The sequence below is a fragment of the Varanus komodoensis genome, unplaced genomic scaffold (genome assembly GCF_004798865.1).
Source record: "Varanus komodoensis strain SLA01 unplaced genomic scaffold, ASM479886v1 scaffold2, whole genome shotgun sequence".
Lineage (NCBI taxonomy): Eukaryota > Metazoa > Chordata > Lepidosauria > Squamata > Varanidae > Varanus > Varanus komodoensis.
This window is the reverse complement of record NW_025335568.1, coordinates 12947580-12969312: the sequence shown is the minus strand read 5'-3', so window position 1 is coordinate 12969312 and position 21733 is coordinate 12947580. Positions and strand designations below refer to the sequence as shown.

Genomic DNA, 21733 nt, shown 5'->3' with positions numbered 1-21733 from the left:
GGATACTTTAAAAATCCAGTTAAGCAATACCACAAGCCATCTGACATTCTTGAATTTCATTCCAACCCAACCTCCTGAACATTTGCCATGGCTTGCTGAGATGGAAACTTCGATGGAAGTTGGTATAAGCAGGAAAATAGATCTCGTATCCAGACGGAAACAAAACGCAAGGGTCAAAGCATGCATTAAAGGGCAGAATTCAATTTAGTCCAAGGGATAAATATAGCCTTTATCCACTAACTGTCAAACATAAAGTACATCAACCGTGTACATACTTACATAACACCTAATCAATTGTCATCACAATACAACAAGGAATGGCCTCCCAGCTTCTCCCACTTTCAAAGTCATTCCATTGAAGCCAATGGAATTGTACTTGAAGATCTTTGCTCTTTGTTTTCTGGTGCTCCCAGCATATTTACTTCTTTGAGTCATGAATATAAATTTTCTCTATACCAATTTCCTTTCCTTTCCTACTTTTTCTCTTCTTTTCAAAAGCATCTTCTTCATCTATCATTTCCATGCATTTGTTCTCATCCAGTTTCTGTTATTTAATTTGAAGAGGTCTGTGACTGTATTTAAAAAGCCCAATTTATATTTTAAAAATTTCTTCTAAATGCCAACTGATTATTTACTCTTTTGCCCTTGCACATCTTACTGCTAAGTCACTTTAAATTTCTAAATCTGCCTTTCCTCTGCCACCTTCACAACAATGACTTCCTCACTTTTTAAAAGTAATTTGCAAATTATCTTCCCTTAACAAAACATCAATGCCTTTATTATGCTCTTTGAGCAACTGCTTTTATTAATTAGCCTGTCCCTTTGTCATTCTCCTTTTTGTCTTGGTTTCAGGAGTTTTAGTCTGACTAGGTTTACTTCTGTTTTGTTCAAAGAGAGGTTTTCCAGATGCTGTTTATCAATTGACTATAAGAATAAGCTTCTGGCCATCACCACCCAGGACATTACAGTTTAGCAGCATTTAAAGCCTCACAACATTGCTATCCCAGCCAATGAGACCATAGCTTAGTGTTCACTCTAGGGCTTGCTCTCTCGCTCTCTCTCGTTCCTGAACAAATATTTAGAAGGCAGTGTGGTATAGTGGTTAGGAGTGCAGGAGTGGGACTCCGGAGATGTGGGTTCCAGTCCCTACTTGGCCATGGAGCCAACTGAGTGATAGATTCTCAGCCCAACCTACCTCACATGGTAGGTTGCCATTCGTACTATTCATAACGGTGGAACCAGTTGCCTAGAGAGGATGTGGGTTCTCTCGCATTCAGGATGAAACCAGACAGTCATTTGAGTGGGATGGTGTAAGTAGGGTCCTGCCCCCTTCCAACTCTATGTTTCAATAGGGTTGTTGTTGTGGGGATAAGATGGAGCAGGAGGCAGAGAATTCTATGAGCCACTGAGTTCATAAGGAAAAAGTGGAATAGAAATCTAAAAAAATAAATAATACATAAACGTACATATTTCAACATGACTAATTTCCATGGGCTTCTACTTCTTAAATCTTTTATTGCTCTCCTTGACATTATTCCAATTTCTTCCATATTATGGCTAAACATTACAAAAAATGTGCATCATGTGATCCATGATGCTAAATGTGTTTTTAAGCTGCTCCAGTGAGCTCAGTGTGGGAGTGCCCAGAAGAATTAAACATACTGGATTCCGTCTGGAGCATGCCCACCTGCTGAATAAACTTTCTGTATTCTCCCTTCCTTCTCTTGCCACTTTAGGCACACACACAGATACCTATCAAGGCAAATACTGCCTGGGATTCTTCATAACCACAGTTGGTAAATTGACTGCAACTCAAAGAATAAAACCCTGAGTGAAACAACATCAACCACTCAGGTTTTGTTGTTGCCTGCTGATTTTGCAAACAATGATTTTACATCTGCTACAACTCAAAGGTACAATCCTATGCTTAATTATGTACAGCTGGCTGGGATAAGCTAGGAGTTGTCGGGCTTTTCTCTGTCTAAAACACACAAGATTGTACTCTAAACTTGTTCAATGGACCGGTTGAGTTGGAGATGCCAGCTCAGCAAGGAACTGTCTTAGAAGATGATACTACTGTATATCCTTTAAAAAGCCCAGCTTGGTCACTGCTGTGTAAGCCAACATAGGAGTGATCTTCTAGATAAAAAAATAATGACTCTTTGGAAGACTGGGGCAGGCCAAGTCTGAGACTGTAACGATGCCTGGGGGAGGGCAGAATTCCCCACTACAGCAAGGAAGTGGTTGTTCACTGAAGGATACTGACACTTCTTCCAGGCCCAAAGGAGAATGGAGTTATATTGTAATTCTCCATTCTGCCTGTTTATGCAGTAGCAGGCTTCACTGCATTCAATGAAACCTACCCCCAAGTACGGGTCCACAGAACGGCAACTCTGGAGGGGAGGGGAGATGACAAAAATGAGCAGGTTTTCTGATTCCTTTTGGTGGGAGGAGGGGAAATTGCAATGCCAGGATGGCCAAGACCAGGCATGTGTTTAAAGGAAGAATGTGAGGCCTAAGCTATGTCCTACAGTAAATCCATAACATGTAGGTGATGTCAACATTTTATTTATTCCAGTGTAAGCACATGGGGGCTTGTTTCCCCACTGCATGGGGTGCAGGGAAGCTTAAACTTTCCCACCACTCTTTTTTCTGTAAATTCACCACTCCCCCAAAAAACACATACATGCGCTCTCATACATACGCACACTCATTCACACACCTAGTCTTGTGTAGAGGCTAAAAGAAAAAAAAATCTCCATTGCTGCTAATACAACCTTTTTTTCCCTTTGGCTGCCACATGGCTGAGGGATTTAAAGGAAAAAAAATTGGCGAGGTAAGGATTCATCCCGTTGACCATGTGCATGGTAAGGACTGGGGCCTCACAGGTTTGCACTGGAATAGATAAAAACACCAAGATCTCCTACAAGATGTGCATTTAACAGTGCGCAGGGCTTAGCTCCCTGTAACAGAAAATTAGTGGGTGGCGGGGGAACGAAGGAGATGAATGGGATTGCAAAAGACAGCAGTGATTGGAGTTGGAACAGTCCAGTAATTTTTCCTCCCTTTCCTTTCCATTTCATTACTTTTCTTCCACAATTTGTTGTGGATCTCCACTTGTTCAGAATAAGTTTGTTTCAGTTCAGAGGCTTCTGTTCTGGAGGGATTTATTTACAGAGTTCCTCATAATACTTCCACTACGAAACAAAGAAATTAAATTATTAAGTGGCATTTGCATTATTGTGCTACTTTAATAGTGACACCGAACCACAAATTTTGTAATTTAGATACGTGGGCACCTTGTAATGAATGCATTATAAATAATGAGATAAATATTTTAGCATGGCTTCATTTGGAAGAAAAAGGGAGCATATATTTTTGTACTAAATACTAGTCCCAGAAATTTGCAGTAAGCAAATAAAACACACAGCATCCTACGGTTTCAGACTTTGAAACAGGCAAATATATCCTGCTTTTATTGCATATTCAGTAAGCACTTAAAAAGCAGGCATTAACCTTATGGGTTTAGTTTTAGGCCAATCAATGTTGGGAGCTGGGTTTCCTCTTATCCATGTCAAACAATATTCTCTTTGTAAAAGTGCTCTTTATTTCCAATTCACAGCTAACAAACTATGTCCAGAAGAAGGTGAGTCTCTGCATGAACAAAGTGATGGCTGAATGCAAACTAGAAACTATTTCCAAAAGCTCTCCTTTCTTTAGCCCTGGTCTTCATGCCTCTGGGTGCACCTCTCTGGAGAAGGGCTGGTCTCCTAGATCTATGGTGGCCCTCTAACTGGGTAGCCCATATAGCTCAACGCCACATCATCGGTTCAGGAACTGGACTGGGCTTGTCCTCTCACTCTTCCCTTCTCTTCCCTTCAAAACCCTGTCTGTTTCCATGATCTGCGGAACACCTGCATACAGAGGCTTTGGGACAGCCTCATTCTCTTCCACCATCTCATTTCCCATCCCTTCCAGTTCCCATCTGAAGAGATGGTGCCACACCCCAACCCTAGAAAGTGCACCAAGAATAACCGCATCTTTCATTCCCAACAAGAAGAGGACACTGAATGAAAGGAGGTCTCCGTAGGGTACTAATTAGGGTAACCTAGCCTGTGGATCGCTTCAGGACAGAGCACTCCTACTGCTGCAAGTGGAAGTACACCATGTACTTACTCGATCTTTCCCACCTTAACTTTTGTTTTTGGAGTTCAAAACAAGTAAGGAAGAAGTGGTGGGAACTGGGAAAACATGGGAGGTTTACAAATGGAAGACAATGCCATCTGGACACCGCCATAAAACTCCTGAATGAGAGAGAGCAATTGGAGAGTAAAAGCTTTGCCTGGAAACACTTCCTTGGTTATTTAATTCCAATTTTTGCAAACCAGAAAGCCAAATTGTGCACTGTGTAAATCCTGTCTAGCTTTCAGCTTGTGATCCTTGGCACACAGTATTTACCACAGAGAAATCTCCAGGAGGTAAGTACTGTGGGTACATGTATGTCTTTCTCCCATCCCATCACTATCACAGAGAGAAAAATAGTAGTGATTCCAGGCTGAAATACACCTGGGCATGAGCTAATGAGGAAAATACCCAATCTTGCTAGAAAAAAGAGTGTACGTGCATGAGTGTAATTTTGTATGTGCCTATGAAAATCTAATGCTTTTACTACACTGAGTGTCAAAGCAATTGCATGAAATTTCTTTCTCTCCTCCCTCCCTCCCTTTCATTTTACAACTATCTCCCACTTTTCCTTCAAGAAGCACAAGGCAGAATGCATGATCCTGCTCCCTATTTTAGCATCACAACAACCCTGTGAGGTAGGGTAGACTCAGAGTCAGTGAGTAACCCCAAGTCCCCCAGTGAGCTTCATGGCTGAGTGGGGACTAGAACTAGGAATTCCCAAATCCTAGGCCAAAACTCTAACCACCACCCTACAGTGATGAAACCAGTCAAAGTGCATGTTTAACATAAGCAACTCTCCCTTCATCTCTATGTTGTGCTTGGAGAGGGGGGGCATTCAACCCTTTTCCACCCACACTGCAGTCCAAATGAATATCACCCCCACCCCCACCCCTGTCAAGCAAGGAAGCTGCACTGCTGCAATGGAGCACCCCCTCTTGGGATAACAGCGTCTTGCTGGTGGCACAGTGCGTGTGTAAGGGGGTGAAGGCACAGATAGAGGTTTTCATCGGGATTACAGAATGAGAAAGCAGGGAGAAACCAGACCAGCGAACAGGTGCTGTGAATTCCTTGCCTCATCCCTACAGTAAAGATGCTTACATGCTCTTTTATGGAAGTTAACTGAAACAGCACAACCTTATCTCCCTTCCTTGTCTCCCACGGAAGGAAGCTTTTATATACGGACAGCTTCTGAAGCAGAGGGCAAAAGAAACTTTATAAAATCCACGGCAACAGGCACTCATTTGGCTTTCCATTTGGATCCACCATGTGCAAGGCATCCAAGTTACTGGTGCTCAAGAAACCAGATTTGTCACATCAAGAAGTCATCTGTGACAAAAGCACCATCAGCAAGTTTTTCCTTGGCTTTTTGGTTGACAGTCTGCATCCATATTTCATCCCTGTATATCTTCAATAAACTATATATCATCTTTGATAAGGCTTTTTTCCCATCCTACAGTCCCCATCCCTCACCATGGGCTTTTCTGAATTTTGTTGTATTTCAGTCTGGAATTGAAATGGATTGAATTGGCGCATGCAATTGGCACTGGTGCCCCTTGATATACATAAGATACTCAACATGGCAAAGATGCAAGGTATGTGTACTGTGACACAAAAGGCAGGTAAATAAACACCAACTGGCACCTGTTGGTTGCATAAGTATGCATTGCTGCACGAGCCGCTGTGACATGCCTAGATAAACTTATGTCCTCCACTGCCTCCAGAAGTCGCATACTGTACAGTAAGAAGCTGAATGGAGTCCACTTGTGTGCAATTCCAGGGCCACTTAATACCAGTGCTGGAGAGCATCTCTAAGCAAACAGCAACATGAAGACCAAACAGCTATCAAAACAACGCTGGGATAAAGTTACACAGAAGTACTAATCTGGGTTGTTATCAGAAATATCCCAAAACACATATGAACATCCCCAAAGCACAAGTAAATCCATTATTAGAAAATGAACAGAGTATGGCTCAGTTGTGATTCTGCTTAGAGAAGTTTGTCCTCCAAAACTCAGGGACCAGGTAAGAGGACGTGAGCCAGAGAAGCAGCAGCTAGGGAGATCCTTAGCTAAGATGAGAGACACCGTCAATGGGGCAACTATCACCTGGATGCTCCACAAAGCCGTGAGACTTTGGAGCCTGTAAAATGTGAGAAATACAGCAAACAGCCGATGTAGGACAAGGTTCTTTGGCCTGATGAGGCCAAAGCTGAACCTTTTCATCCTTGCTGCAGAGCACTCCATGCAGCACCAAGCCAGCAATGCTCATTGCTCTGAGAACACCATTCCACAGTGAATATGCTGCTGGAAGAATCCTGTGGGGAGACCTTTCCTTGGAAGCAAGTGCCAAACTGTTCAGCATGGAGGGCAAATTGATGGAAGCAAGCACAGGGCAATTCTAGAGGAAATCCTGTTTCCACCTGCAAGGGACCTGGAACTGGTTTCAGAACAAGAACCTGAACGCTTTTAAAAGCCCAGTCAAAGCCCAGACTTCAATCCCATTAAGAATCCGAGGCAAGACTTGAAAGCCGGTGTTCACCAATGGACCCCCTCCAACCTGACAGAGCTGGAGCAGTTTTGCCAGCAAGAATGGGCAAACAGCACAGGATCCAGATGTGTAAAAGGGATAGAAACATTCTGAGGAAAACTTGCAGCTGTGATTGCTGCCAAAGGTGCTTCTACCAAATATTGACTCAGGGGGATGAATACTTGCGCAATCAACAAGTACCAGTTTGTTTTTGTGTCAGGCAATGAAGTGAGCAACCTGTTTTCTGAAGCAAAACCAGTCAGACTGATCGTAACATCAGAAGGCTCTTACCCAAATCACATTATTTATCTAGAAGCAGAAGATTAAAAAGCAGTCGAGATTTCCACAACAGGAGCCTCCCTTCATTTGTAAAACACTAACCTGTGGGAAGTCCTCTCCCTCTCAGCCTCTCCCGGATGGCTTGGCTCCTGTCAGTCTGAAACTTTTTGTCCCCAGTGCAGGAAAGCTGATCTACCTATTAAAAATATGAAATGAAATAAAAGGCAGCTGAAGCAGAACTGGAAGTGGGGGGAGGGAGAAATGATGCCAGCAAGTACTGCATCAAAAGTGAGGATAGTTCAAAAAATTACACACACCTTCTTTTGCCAAACCACAAAGATCTTAAAAAAAATGATTAAGGCATATCTGTCATTGAACCATTAAATTTTTCTACACTGAAAGAACGTGGGCTTAAGTTGGATTGCCTGCCTCTGCAACTGTTGTTTGGTTATGTTGTAGGTATCGTTGGCTGGGCTCCTTTCAGTAATATTTGGCTTGGCTTGTAGTCTTTGTTGAGGGTACTGATACTGAACAATAACTGTCACAGCCATTTTTGCACACGCTAAAAAGCTAAAATGATAAAAGCTAAAATGAAACCAAGCAAAGCAATTTCTATCTGGCTTCATTTATTTAGCCGCAAGTTCTCATACATATATGTAATCTTCATAAGTTGCTTCCAATGAAATGATGAGCATTTCTAGCTGATATGCAAACAGAAGCTTTCTGAAGGAAATAAAAAATTCTAAATAACTATACTTCTAGATAATTTGGTCTGCTGTTATCCCAAAGAAACCCCATTTTAGCACTATGGGTACTTAGCCTATTTCATTAAAGTTATACTGTGACCGCTCCAGCCAGCCTAAAATCAGAAAGAAAAATTGAGTATTTCCTGCATTAAATGTGAAGTGACTTTGAATTGTTTATAAGGGTTAGGACTGATGGATTTCGTTGAATCCAGTTCCATTTCTGGGCCTTTCATTCTCTCATAAACTCACTAGTTGAAAAGGCCTTTTCACAATTTCCTGAACTTGTGTTTCTTCTGGAAAGTGTACACTCAAGTAAATGTGCACTTTTGAAAAGGAGCAGATTGTACCCAAATACACATTTTTTATGCTTTAGCCTATGGGTGGGCGGGGAGGGGGGGGAATGTGCATTTTCACAGGTGTTTTTCTTATATTTCTTACATTTTAAAAATAAATCGGTCAACAATTCCAGAAAGTTTACTAAACAGCAGTCCACAGGTCCTTGGAATATATGCCACTCAGAAAAAGCTGGTCCACTGTGGAGTTTGTGGTAAGCTTCATAAAAACACAACCAATGACTATGTAGTGGATTTCTCCAGCATCCTAGCAGACACCCAGACATGCGTCCAAGGAATTGCAGAGGCCTGTCTGGTGGCACCTGCCAGCAGTTACCTGTTTGGTCAGCATGTGAAATGGGCCTTGGTTTGTAGAACACCCTTTCCATGAGCTCAGTTTTGAGTTGCCATTAAGCATCTCCTGCCCTGAGCCAGGGACTGGCCCCAGTGGCCTTCTGGCCCCTTCCAGCTCTACAATTGTGTGATTCGATGTACCTCCCATGTCCCTGGTGGTAGCATAGCCAATTATCAGCCAATGTCACCAATCCCAAGCAAAAACAAAGCATTTCTGGGGCGGGTTGAAGTCTACAGCTAGGCAGCAGGGCACATGGTCTGCGCACAAGGGCTTGCCAGGAGAATCCCTGGCTTGTGCAGACAGGGCTGGTCTGACACTCTGAAAGTCCAGGGCTGAAACGCTGAAGAGTCGCTGGTTGGGTTCAGGCAGCGTAACAGTCCACACTCAAAAGATGAATATGGCTTGAATGTGGGCTGCTGTCGAAACACGAGTTATCATGCTATCTAAGCCCAGATGAGATAATGAACCACAGAAGGGGTTTTGCGGAAGCGACAGACTGGAGTGACTCATGCCTTTGCCAACACTGTGTGTGATGACACATCTTTATGTACCTGACAGATGGCCTGGGCCTGACAGCACTTGGGAGACTGTCATTCCCTAATTTAAGCAAACAGAACAATAAGAAGTGCAATTACTTGATCATATCAGTCATGCGTCTCCAATGTAATTTACAGGCAAGATGAAGCAGGCCAAATTTCATCCTAGTCTATCGTCTAACCTAGTGAATTTTCCCTAAATAAATCTATAGAGAGTGTTATGCTGCCACACAGGTCTATGAGAGCCAATGAGTTATTTGAATAGAGTTGTTGGAAATAATTTATAATGCAAAGAAGAATAGGGACCTACGTGTTCAGCATCAATCATGTGTGAGAAAGATATCTATCTTAAATTTGCCAAGTTGGATGTCACTGTGAGGCTAAGGCCAAAATTAAGTTCACCTGCACGGTGTGTTCCAGGCTGAAATTATACTACGTAGGTGTGCTGAAAAAATAAATACAAAGGTCATCACTTCCCTTCTCAGCCTAAGGAGAAAGAGTGTCCTTTAAAGGCTGTGCTACAACCACAACTTCCATGAGTGAAATGAACATGCAAAAATTCTGAGACTGTTCACTTGGAGCAAACCTGGCAAGTTCCAGGGAGAGAGAAAAGAGGAAGAGTCAGTCCAAACTGTCTCTTGGCAAGGAAAAGCGGAAAGGAAGTCAAGTCAGAAAGAGGGAAATCCATCCAAGATTCTGTCAGAGGGAAGACTCTCATCCATTTCCAGCCATTGTTCATGTCATGAAAGCAATCTCTAACAAATCAAGATGATGGTAGCGCAACCCTACACATTTACTCAAAAGTAAGCCCTTTTGTTCCAAATAATGCTTACTCTCAGGAAGGAGTGTACAAGTTTGCAGCTCTAACCTTTAAAGGGGGGGCTCCTGCATTTGGAGAAGAGCGGAAAGGATACACAAATTGCCATCATGCCTCAGAATTAAGGTTAATTTGGTCCAGCATTCTGTCGGCCAGAAGGGAAGAGAATTCCCACTTACATCTAGAATTCAGAATTGCATTATATTTGAATGTGGGGCATCGAGTTATCAGAATTAAAGCTACAGCTAGACCTATTCTCTGTGAATCTGTCAAGCCCTTTAAATAGATATCTGACTCTCCCCACATCACACGGCAGCAAATTCTGCAAACTGCTTGTACAGGGGAAAACCCTGTTTGGTTTGCATTTTAATTTGCACTTACTTTCAAGCCAATATGTAAACCAAAACTCAGGCTTTGAAATGTACACCACTCTGAATTTTGCCATAGACTTCTTCAAGCAAACAATGCACACAAAAATGGGTATGTTAAGGAAAAGTGGAAAATAAAATGGCTATATCAGTAAAAGCAACATTAAAATTACACAAATTGCTTGCAAAAAGGGTTAGCACTTGGGAGACTGTCATTAGGCAACACTGTGTTCTTGTAGAGAAATATTTAAAAACAAAACTATCACATTTCAGGAGGAAATCTAAGAGAGGGAAAAAAGAGAAACTGAACCAAACAGAAATTGACAGGTTTCTGTTGGCAGAGAATAGATCAGAGAACAGACTGGCAGAATATAGGCTGATTGTGGCTATTCGCAGGAATTTACACCTATATGCCTGTCTGATGTTTAGGCAGCCTATGGACTGCTTTATCCAGTACAGTTTTCAAGGTAAGCACAGTGTGCGCGCCATGTGATCCTCGCATCACTAGTTCTCTTGCAAGTCTCTGCCTTCTGGGCGAATGAAAAGTTTAAAATTCTCTAAATGATCTTCTCAGTCATTTTTAGAATGTTTCTTTGTGGTAGGTTGAGAAAGTAACTAAGATTTGCCCATTCCTTCACAGAAATTTGGCAAACTTTCAACGATTGCTCAACTTGCTCATTAAGACTTACCCCAGACAAACTCCCCAGAACCAGTTTCACCAACTGTTTCACGTAAGAGAAGGAAGGTGAACAGTTACTGTTCCGTATGTGAGCACTGCAGGCATCCAGAACGGTCCGTACAGACACGCGGGCATAAACGACATCTTCACACATGCCAAGCAGTATGCTGTTTAAATGATCTCCGAGTTTGATGGGCTGATGTTAAAAATAAAATAACATAACATGAACACTCTGTGAATGTTTCAATCACTAGATGATGACATAATCTGGTTAAGGAGGTTTTAAGACAACTTTTCACACACACACACACACACACACACACACACACACACACACCAACAAAAAAAAAGAGAAATGAATGGCTGGTTAAGCAAGGCAAATAGCTTTAAAGGCAAGTAAGTTGGAATTGAAGATCCTGTTTCCAACAGAAGTCTTCCCTCTACAGAGCACCCTTTCCACCTTGGATTCAATCCTTTGACAGCAATCCTGTACATAGTTACTCGGGAGTAAGTGCTGCTGAACGTGGAGGGACCTCTGAGTCAATACTTTCTAATGATCCCAAAGCCCAATCCTTCCTAAATTTACATTTCTAACATTCATCTATTGCTTTTTCTAGTTACAATTGCTTAAAACAAAAACATTTTAAAATGTACCATCAAGATGGAGAACCACTTGAGGATGTGGCAGCTCCTTAAAGGCTAACAAATTTAGGGTAATATAAAGCTTCAATAAATGGGGAGAAAGAAACATATGCATTTGAAAAGTCTATTTACTGCAAGATGTTACAAATTTCATGGACTGGGAAGGTTGCCAACGAAGGAGCATTATAAAATGCAGAAAGCTGTGTTGGTACTGTAAGGAGAAATGAAAAATACAGAATATTGGAGCTGATCATGTGAGATAAAATACATGGGGAAAGAAGTGCAGGAATAAGAACTTCTTTGTTAAAAAAAACCTTTCAGAACAGATGGGGTGGGGGCAAAACAATATCATTGTTTAGGGTAGCTATAACTAAAGACTTAGCCAAGCTGACATTCAATCTCTGGTTAGAGAAGAATGAGAAGAATGCTATGATATGAATGATATGGGAGAAATCAGAAATAACATGCCAATGTATTTATATTACTAGGAAAAATATTTCTAGCAAACCAGTGAAATACATAGAAATAGAGCGAGTCAGAAGGGGCCTCCCGGACCATCTAGTCTGACCTCCGGCACCAGCTGGCTCCGCTCATGACATGCCCACCATGTGCAATACAACACTTCCCTGGTGATATGAGAAGGATAAATCAATGATGATAAGAAACTGCCTCTTATGGCAGTTGACCATTGGTCAATGTGGCTTGGTACCTTTCTACTGTACCAAGAAGCAGTCTAAAACCATCTGTTCTGAAGTATGTTGTGTCTGAGCTGACATTGTGTGCCTAAGTCCCATCAAGTCATCTCTGACTTATGGCAATACTATGAATGAAAGCCCTGCAAGGTCTGACTGGGGTAATTCATTGGCAATTCCATATGGATGGAAGTAACAGCTCTATACTGCAAACAACAGGCGGTAGCTGCACTCTGCTAGGACACAAACGCTCACAATGAAGAAGCATTATGTGAAGAAAGACAGAGTGAAGGAGGCAAACTGACTGGAAAGCCAAAGCCAGCCTGGTCTTGCAGTTACGTGACTACACCCATATAGCTGAGAACTACTTAATTCTTTTCCTGTATTACTAGTTGATCATCTAGTATATTCTGTTGGAAACACACACACACTCCAGGGTGTACGCTGTCTGCTGCTATGATGACTTCCCAGGCACCACAGGTACTTGGATTTCCTCCTTTCAGAATTCACTGTCAGAATTCATAGTGGGTGGTTATCTTCTGATGACATGCCCTGTCGTACAGGACTCATCCTTTAGCGCTCTATTTCCCATTTTTTCTCTAGTTGTTCAGCAGCAGCAATACAAGTAAAACAACAGCAAACCACTACTCCAAAAATCTCGTGTTGTTCTCTGATTTTGCAGCTGCACCGCTCCTCTGTGAAAACACACCCATTTGGGACAAGTTCCTTCCATTTGTGGTCATGAATCAAAGGGCACAGGCAAAGTTTAGCAGCACTGCTTCCACTTCCTATTTCTCCCCAGCAATTATTCTTTTTCAATGTGGATTGCAAGAAAAGCCAACCAACATCATTTTAAAAAATCATTTCTCCAGGATAAATGGAAATAGATCACTTGGAATAGGTGCACAGGAAATTTACACCTATGAATATATAAGTGTATAAAAATACAGGTATCAATAAAAATAGCTATGCATAAGCTGCCAAAGGGTGGATCAAATATTCATATTTTTATCTGCAGGAGGTATCTAAATAACACCTGTACAAATGTTGAAAGCTTCATTAGGTCCTCTATCCATTAAGTTACAGGTGGTACCTGTTTAACTTTCCAGTGTTGCAATATCAGTCTTTTAGTTGTCAAAAAGCACTCAGAAAACTTATTTACATGGACTTGGAATTAACTTCCAAGTAGCAGGTAAATAATTTAAAAGAACATGTGCACTGGAAAATATTAAAAGACATTCCAATACTGTTGCTTCATATTACAGTCTCCTCCCCAAGAGAGGCAGCTATGGGGCATATGGGTAAGAGGAGCATTAGTGGTATTACCCCCCCCCCCCACCCCAGCTGTTAGCCAACACAGAGAAGCCCAAACAGTTTGCTCTCAACACTGCCTTGCAGTGAAGCAACAGCCAACACAAAGTTGTCTGGTGATGTGTTGTTGTGTCTGTAGTAACCACATCATTCTTAGTCTACCTCGCTGTGTTTTTGTGAGGATAAACAGATAGAAGAAAGAGATTTACGTCAGCTGGCAGTAAAAAGGCAAGGTATTAATATAATAATAAAAAACGTATCTTCAGTGCTTACTTGGCTTTGTGGAACATCATAATCAGCTCCCCAATAAAGTGTCATTCCAAGAGAATAAACATGAATCTGCAACACAAGACACATGAGTGGTATTGGGAGTAGGGGGTAGCATATAAGTGCAAAATAAATAATAAGTAAACCTCAAAAAACAAAACAAAAAAAACAAAAAAAAATGACTTATAACTACATGGGATTATGAGAACTGGATTATGCAAAACAGCTGCTGAAAAAGGCAACTTCTTATGTAAACATTTCTGTGAATTGGTAGTTCTGTGTAAGGCTCTTCACAAAATCAGCAATCTGGTTCTTCTACGATGATTTTGTTTACAAGTTTCCAACTCTATTTTGAAAGAAATGAGCTGCATTCAAAACCTGTTATCTGACTAAAGAGTTGAAAAATCAAGAAAACCTGGCAATATTAGAGTTAATACTGATTTCTTTTCTTCTCTTTAGTTTGAATTTAGCAAGTGACTAACAATGCATTATTTTGTCTATCCAGCAATCTGCCAGAAATGTATCACAAAGTACATCATTTCTTTGGTTTAGGAATGAAGTCATAACCCAGCGCTCATGCAACCCTATCATTGTGTTTCAGGAGGTGATTATAGCATGGAAATCCATGCTGGTTTTCAGCACTTTTGTGGGAGAGGCTCAAATTTCAGGCACAAGAGAGGAAACTAAGAGAGACTGGTCCTCAGAAACTCCCTTGATGAACCACAGCTGAAAGCAAAACACAGTGGAAACCAGAAGTAAGGAGCTGAGGCTCAGTGTGCACAACTGAAAACTATTAAGGGTGTGATGCTATTGCAAAAACCATACGTTTCTGAACTGGAAGTCTTCTGCCAGGGAAGGAAGAGCAGCATCCATCTCTGCCTCTCCATTCTCCTGTGCAGATTTTCATGGGAAAGGCCTCTTGCCTCCCCTTGCAGCAGCATTTCAGAGGGGCAGGACAGGTGGCTGAGAATCCCTCAGGATTATTCATCTCTAGACCTCTCCAGCCTCTTACTCTGCCATGCCACTGGAATACCCCCTTTGTGAGCAGGGGAGGAGAACTGGAGCGCCATTCGAACTTGCACAGTTCCTCCCTTCTCCCTCCCTAACTTTCTGGTTTGGGCAAAGCACAGCTTGCCATTATGGGAAAAACAGTTTCCTATTGAAGATGTGAAAGTCTACATCAAATGATAGTTTCATGGGTGCTCATTTGACCACAACCTTTAGCTGGCATTAACTATTGTTGTCCAGATTTGGACATGATGTGACGCTGTGGTTTGCCCCAACTATGAAGGGGGAGTGCAATAGCACGTGTGAGGGAAGGAGGGGAAAGGAAGCAGCACAGAACCCTGTGAGCTCCCACAGCTGAGAGACCTGACCTTCATGCAGGCCCTGCATCTCAACCAGAGATACCTTCCATGGGAACAGGGCAGCAGTGGAGGCCTCTGCCAGAGAAGGGTGTCCTACAGTGCTCTGCTAAAGAGACACCTGGTGAGGCTCAGCAACCTGCTGAGAGCTAGGATTCCTTGCCACAAGTGAACATTTGACTTTCAGTGGCTACTCCCCTGCATTTATATCAATGCTACTCAATGGCTACTTTCAGTGGCTACTCCCCTGCATTTAAATCATTGCTACTCAATGGCTACTTTCAGTGGCTACTCCCCTGTTATTTAAATCAATGCTACTCAATGGCTACTTTCAGTGGCTACTCCCCTGTTATTTAAATCAATGCTACTCAGTGGCTACTTTCAGTGGCTACTCCCCTGCATTTATATCAATGCTACTCAATGGCTACTTTCAGCGGCTACTCCCCTGCATTTAAATCAATGCTACTCAATGGCTACTTTCAGCGGCTACTCCCCTGCATTTATATCAATGCTACTCAATGGCTACTTTCAGCGGCTACTCCCCTGCATTTAAACAATGCTACTCAATGGCTACTTTCAGTGGCTACTCCCCTGTTATTTAAATCATTGCTACTCAATGGCTACTTTCAGTGGCTACTCCCCTGTTATTTAAATCAATGCTACTCAGTGGCTACTTTCAGTGGCTACTCCCCTGCATTTATATTAATGCTACTCAATGGCTACTTTCAGCGGCTACTCCCCTGCATTTAAATCAATGCTACTCAGTGGCTACTTTCAGTGGCTACTCCCCTGCATTGAAATAAATGCAATAGGCAGCAGACTTTGCATTTTGGTAAGCTGGAACACTTCCTGGTTTCACTGGAACTATACTTTTTTTGGATTTATTCCATATGCTGAACCCAGAGCTAACTGGGTCTCTAGTTGTGATGCTCATGAACTGATCCTGATCAAGCAACTATGCTGCAATCTGTAATCTGAAGATCTTTATTGGTATTTCAAGGCTTAGAGTTAATTACTGGAATTAATGCAATAAAAGGTGTTCCTGAGACTTGTGCCTTGGCTTCCGGAAGTCAGGCTTTGTCACCTACAGCCTGACTTGTAGGCTTCCCTACATGTCATAAGGAAAACTAAAGATATTTGCCCTGCACTCCCACTCAGCTTCCCATCTCAGGTAGAATATTTCAGGTGAGCACACTGAACCACTTTCACTCATCAGCAGAATTAAATATCACAATTCAGCACATCGTATTTCCATTATGCAAGTGAATCTTTGGTGTGAACCAAGGCCTAGGTGCAAACAATCATTCCTAAGCCTTGCCCTCTGCATGTAGGACTAACGAGGGAAGGGCTGAATGGACACAGGCTTTCCTGCTCCAGGTCTTCACAATGCACCCCACAGAGGCCCTGCCATTGGTGTACAGGCATGGGGCATGGCCCCATGGTAAAGGGGAGCCTCTGCATAAACTTCCTCTGATACATACAGCCGTACAGAACACAGCGGTGTTCAGGACGCAGCCTGCACAGGGGAGAAAACAGTCTTGCTCTATGCATGTCTCTGTACATGGAGGACATGCCCAAAGGAGGCTGCTTGTATTACCTGTCTGCCTCAAAAAGGAGACAGGTGTCTCACAGGGCCCGAGCCGATTTGCATATGAGTGCACTCACTGGAGCAATGCATATGTGGTGTGGGTCCCATTTGCCCGGGGGCTTATTCCTACCCTCAGCTGTATGTAGAATCAATTAGACTGGGCACAGCATGGATAAAGGAGAAGTTAAGGGCACACTCCTAAGCGTGTGTACACAGAGGGAAACATCTGACAACTCCCAGCATGACTCAGCTAATCCTGCTGGCTGAGGAATGCTGGGAATTGTAGGGCTTTTGATTGTGCCTTAAGTAATTTTGGCAGTGTAGCCAGAAAGACCATGGAGAAGATGCACGGGCTGGATAGCTAGATAACTGAACTTCTGGTACAGAAATAACTAAGCAAACTCTGGGATATTTAAGCTTCACCATCATTCTTTTCCCTTTGCCTAGAAGCAGCCGGAAAAAACCACACACACAACAGAGGCAAGTTGCTGTACCTTTTCGACATCAGAAAGTGATGCAAGCGACTGGTTTTGGAGAACTTCAGGAGCCGTGAATGCTCGCAGGTCTTGGTTAGAGATATTTTCATCTGTAAAGGATACGCTGCCTGATGGAAGCAGCAGAAGAGACCACGGAGAAATGATGAAGCCCAGGGCTGTTGGATCAGCTGCATTTGGAAGGGAGGAAAACCAAGTAGCAATTAAAAAGCAGATTAAAAAGACTTCAAGTCCATTCATTCAACAAAGAAAGTTGATGTACAACAGCAAAGAGGGTTCAAAATGGAGAGCTTACAATTTCTCTTCTTAAAACGGACTCCTTACATTGTTAGGCATATGAATCATCCCCTTTTAGATCTGTAGGAACAAGTTGAATTAACTGGAAAAAAGCAACTGGATAAACACAAATATCTTCCCAAATATCACAGAAATGAATGGTTTTGCAGGAGTCAGTTTCCCCCAGCCATGTGATTTTTTGCAGCCATCTTCTGAAATCTCTGTATGGAGTCAATGCACTTACAGACCTGGTTCAAACATAATGGGCTCATCCAAAAAACAAGTCTTGGTGCTTTATTGCACATTTCTTCTATTTCTCCTCCCACTCTTACCCTCCAATCTTCAAGCAAAACTTCTTGGTTTCTTACGCACAGTTTCCCTGATACATACATCAGTATTCTGTGGTTTAAGAACTGCCTCTGGGCAACACGTATCCCTCACTTTATTGGCAACCTATCCGTATTGAATTTGGCTCAGAAATTCAATGGCCACGCAGCCAGAGAGTTGAAGGCATGGTCTGCTGCCAAAGTCCAGCAGTTTGGCAACAAAACAAGGGAAAATGAGCCCCTTTTTGCTGCCATACCACTGAATTTCTAAGGCAAGCTTGATGTGAGCACAATGTGGTCCCCTTTATGTTTAGAGGGGATCAATCCCCAGACTCTTGGAACTTTTCCACTCCTGCTGTAAACCAAGATTACAAACCAGAATCACCATCATTTTGAGATCTCTTCAATCACAGATTTTTTAGAATTTTGGAGTCAAATTCTCATAGTCCCTCCCATTTTAATTATCAGTGATTGCATGGCCTTGTCAAAATGATGGAATTATGTAGAAAAATCCTGTAACTCGTGTATATTACTTGTGTTCGTTCAGAAAGCTTGGCAAAAGAGTATGAAGTTTTCTGCAAGAGGCCGAGGTTGCATTTGGTCTGCAATTACAAACCTATGCCTGTTGATTTGGGACTAAACTTAGTGCAATTAACTTCTCAGTGCGTGTGTACAGGATCACAGTAATCCAGAGGGAATTTCTTTCCCTTGCTTAGTAGATGAACAAGTCCTCTTACATCATGCGAGGGACATGTCAAATGACTGGACTCCCAAGTCTGCCTACAGGCATCCCCCAGCCGGCCACTGTACAGGTAGAATGCTGAAGCCTTCGTCTGATTTAGCATGGCTCTGCATCAGCAATGAAATGCAAGGTCGTTTGGATTCTACCTTATAAATTAAAGGGGTTCTTGGACTTATGGCAGTAACTATCTTCCCTGAGCATGTCTCTTGGTTTTGTATGAGGACTCCAGCTGCTTCACGTCAGGTTGGTGTAGTGTTAACTGCTACATGATGGAGTTGGACTCAGGAGATCTTGATTCTAATTCCCACTTGGCCGTGGGGTTTACTGGGTAACTTTGGGCCAGTCACTGCCTCACATCCTACCCTACCTCACAGGCTTGTTGTTAAAAGATAAAATGGAGAGGAAGAGAGACTGGTGGGTTCCTGGGAAAAGGAAGACAGGCAGTGAAAAGTAGTAACAATCCTAATACCTGATTTTACACAAGGGAATCATCATTCACTTTGTCAATATGGGAGGACCTACCCAAACACCGTCACCTTCTAGAATAAACCATTCATCAAAACTGTACACCTGTTTCTCAAATGTATTTCAGTCCACAAATCTGAGTTTCACTCCATTGCTGAAGCTGAATCTTTGCAAACAGAATTCTGGAACACGCATAGGTTAACAACCTTGGTGAAAAAATAACAGATACTCTTAGCATCTTTGTGTAATTTCAGTCCTATAATCTATTTGCAGATCATGTAGCTGATCCAAAAGGGGTATCTGTGGTTTCATTATTAATAATATCTTAGCACATCCTCACCCTTGCCTTCCCACTGCAAAGAAAATTGGCAGTATTTCATAGACTCTGTTTTGTACAGTGACCCAATGCCACCTTTAATAGACAATCTAATATTTTTTTCTTTCATTTGTCAAGCAATTATTCAGCACATCAAAGCAAGAGTGGAGCCCTGCAAACTGGAACAACTCTCCTCCCTTAGGCTCTCTTTTTGGCTTGGAAAATTAAGCTGCCAACTAAAAAGAATTACAGCCGTGCCTGTCATATGCTCGTTATCAGAACTAATTCCTGCAGAAAAGATCTGAAGTTACTTGATGCAGCAGTGGGAAACTGTGGACAGAAGAGTGACTCCATACTCCCCACAAGAAACTTCATTCATGCTCTGCGAAAATAATATTGCCATAAAAGAAAAGAAAACACTGAGGCGATGGCTGCCCACACTTGACCTTTTCCAAGAAGAAATTTACCACCAGAAACAGCAGCCCTTGCAACAATAGACCTCGCTGTAGGGAACACAACAAAACTGCTAGATATGCTAAATGATGCATTGCTGAAGCTCTCCTAAAATGCTCTAACCAAGGGAATTATCTGATCCTCTTTCATAATAGTAGGAGCTGAGGTCTTCAGGACAGACAAAAATGGGAATCTAGGGACTCAGTGCACTCCATAGGTTTGGAAGTACAACTCCCATAAGCCATTTTATTTTTATTTATTTTTCGATTTATATCCTGCCTTCTTCCTACAAAGGGCTCAAGGCAACTTACATCCTTCTCCTCCTCCATCTTATCCCCACAACAACCCTGTGAGGTAGGTTGGGCTGAGAGTCTGTGCCTGGCCCAAAGTCTCCCATTTGGCTCCATGGCCGAGCGGGGACTGGAATTGTCTGAGTCCCAGTCCCATGCTCTTAACCACTACACCACACTGGCTCTCGTTGGCCATGATGGTGGAAGCTAATGGGATTTCTAGTCCAAAACATCTGGAGGACAGGGGGTTGCCTACCCCAACTGTATGAATGTGTCCAAGACACAGTCTGGCCCTCTTTCGTGGGAGAATTATCCCACAATTGCAAACGGTAGACAAGGTGCTTGGAGGAAGATAGCTTGTCAGTACCAGTTTGCTGGGAAAGGCAAGTGAGAGGATGCTAGTCCGCTAGTGTGGGCCTCTTGCAGGCATCTGGTTGGTCACTGTGGAAGCAGAACACTGGACTGGGTGGAACTCTGGCTTGGTGCCACAAGGCTCCCTCTCCCCCTTATGTTCTAGCAGAGGGTTGAAGAAACGGGCTTGAGGAACCTGCACATGGCTTGACGGGTGGCAATTTACAAACAGCCTGGAATAACGTCTCAGATGGAAACCAAGAGGAGACAGGCAGACTTCTACCAAGACCTGAGTTCCTCCTCCATGTTCTCCCTGTTGCCCGAAGCTGGGTTCAAGGAACAGTGCTCTTTCCATCATGGCATTCTTGCTCTGCAATGCTCTTCCTAAGGTTTCTAGTGTCATGAAACCTCCACCCCGCAGGTGTTGAGCTCAGCTCCAGCTGTTTCATGAGAGACATGTCATTTTTCTTCATAGCTGCCCCCACAGGGTCTGCTGATCTGAAAGCAAAAGGGCAAATGCTGGCAAAGCGACGTGACAGTTCGTTACCCCATCCTAGAAAGCACAAACCAGCCAGGCACTCTGCATCTGGCATCACTGTTTGCCATCGCTGACTGCTGTGATTGACTGCCATCAATCAATCAGTCAATTGGCACTAGCTCTGGAGTGTTCCAGGTTCCACCCCTGGGCCATGTCCAGGCACAAGAATTCCCCTGTTCAAAGGTTAGGAAATCTTATCAGGCTGGGATATATCAGGAAGACTGCCAGGCAATGGGGCCACCATGCAAGCGGTAGAGCTAGGCTTCCAAAACTGGGAATACTTAGCCTAGCCTTCCCCAATCCAGTGTCCTCACAAAAGGTTGGACTACAGCTCCCATCACCCCCAGCCAGCATGGCCCATCCAGTTTGGGGAAGGCTGACTTGATCCAAGAAATCCAACCTGAGAGGTTTTTAAAATACTGAAAACTATAAACTCATTTCAGGAACTGACCACAAGGCACTCTTTCAAGGAGCTTTGCAAGTATTAGACAACAGGATGCTAGCTGAATGGGGAAAACACAGAACCTCACCACTGTGCACACAAAAGCACAAATTACTGTTGTACCGCTTGTTTGCAAAATAAATTTCTTCTGTTCTCGGCAGCGCGCCCATGAATCCACTTCCAATGGTATGCCAAAAGATGAATGAGGAAAAGCACACAAGCAAAACTATTTTTAAAGCCTCTTCATGTGAAAAGACTTCTGTCTGCTGCACCACGTGCCGGTTAAGATTACCTAGCTGGGATAAAATCCACAGCAGATTAGATATCATAAAATCCCATTTGCATAGAATCAA

At 42.8% G+C, this 21733-nt stretch overlaps 1 protein-coding gene across 10 annotated transcripts in view; it reads right to left on the bottom strand.

The window, feature by feature from the left end:
- The window catches only part of PTPN13 (protein tyrosine phosphatase non-receptor type 13), a 161368-nt gene that overhangs the window by 86007 nt on the left and 53628 nt on the right, over positions 1-21733 (bottom strand). For all 10 annotated transcript variants that reach the window (XM_044429300.1, XM_044429304.1, XM_044429301.1 and 7 more), the window contains exons 3-6: positions 17182-17351; positions 13742-13807; positions 10834-11019; positions 7093-7186 (exon numbers count right to left, since the gene is read on the bottom strand). In XM_044429300.1, coding sequence (XP_044285235.1) covers positions 7093-7186; positions 10834-11019; positions 13742-13807; positions 17182-17351 — 516 coding nt within the window. The remainder of the gene's footprint in view (positions 1-7092; positions 7187-10833; positions 11020-13741; positions 13808-17181; positions 17352-21733) is intronic.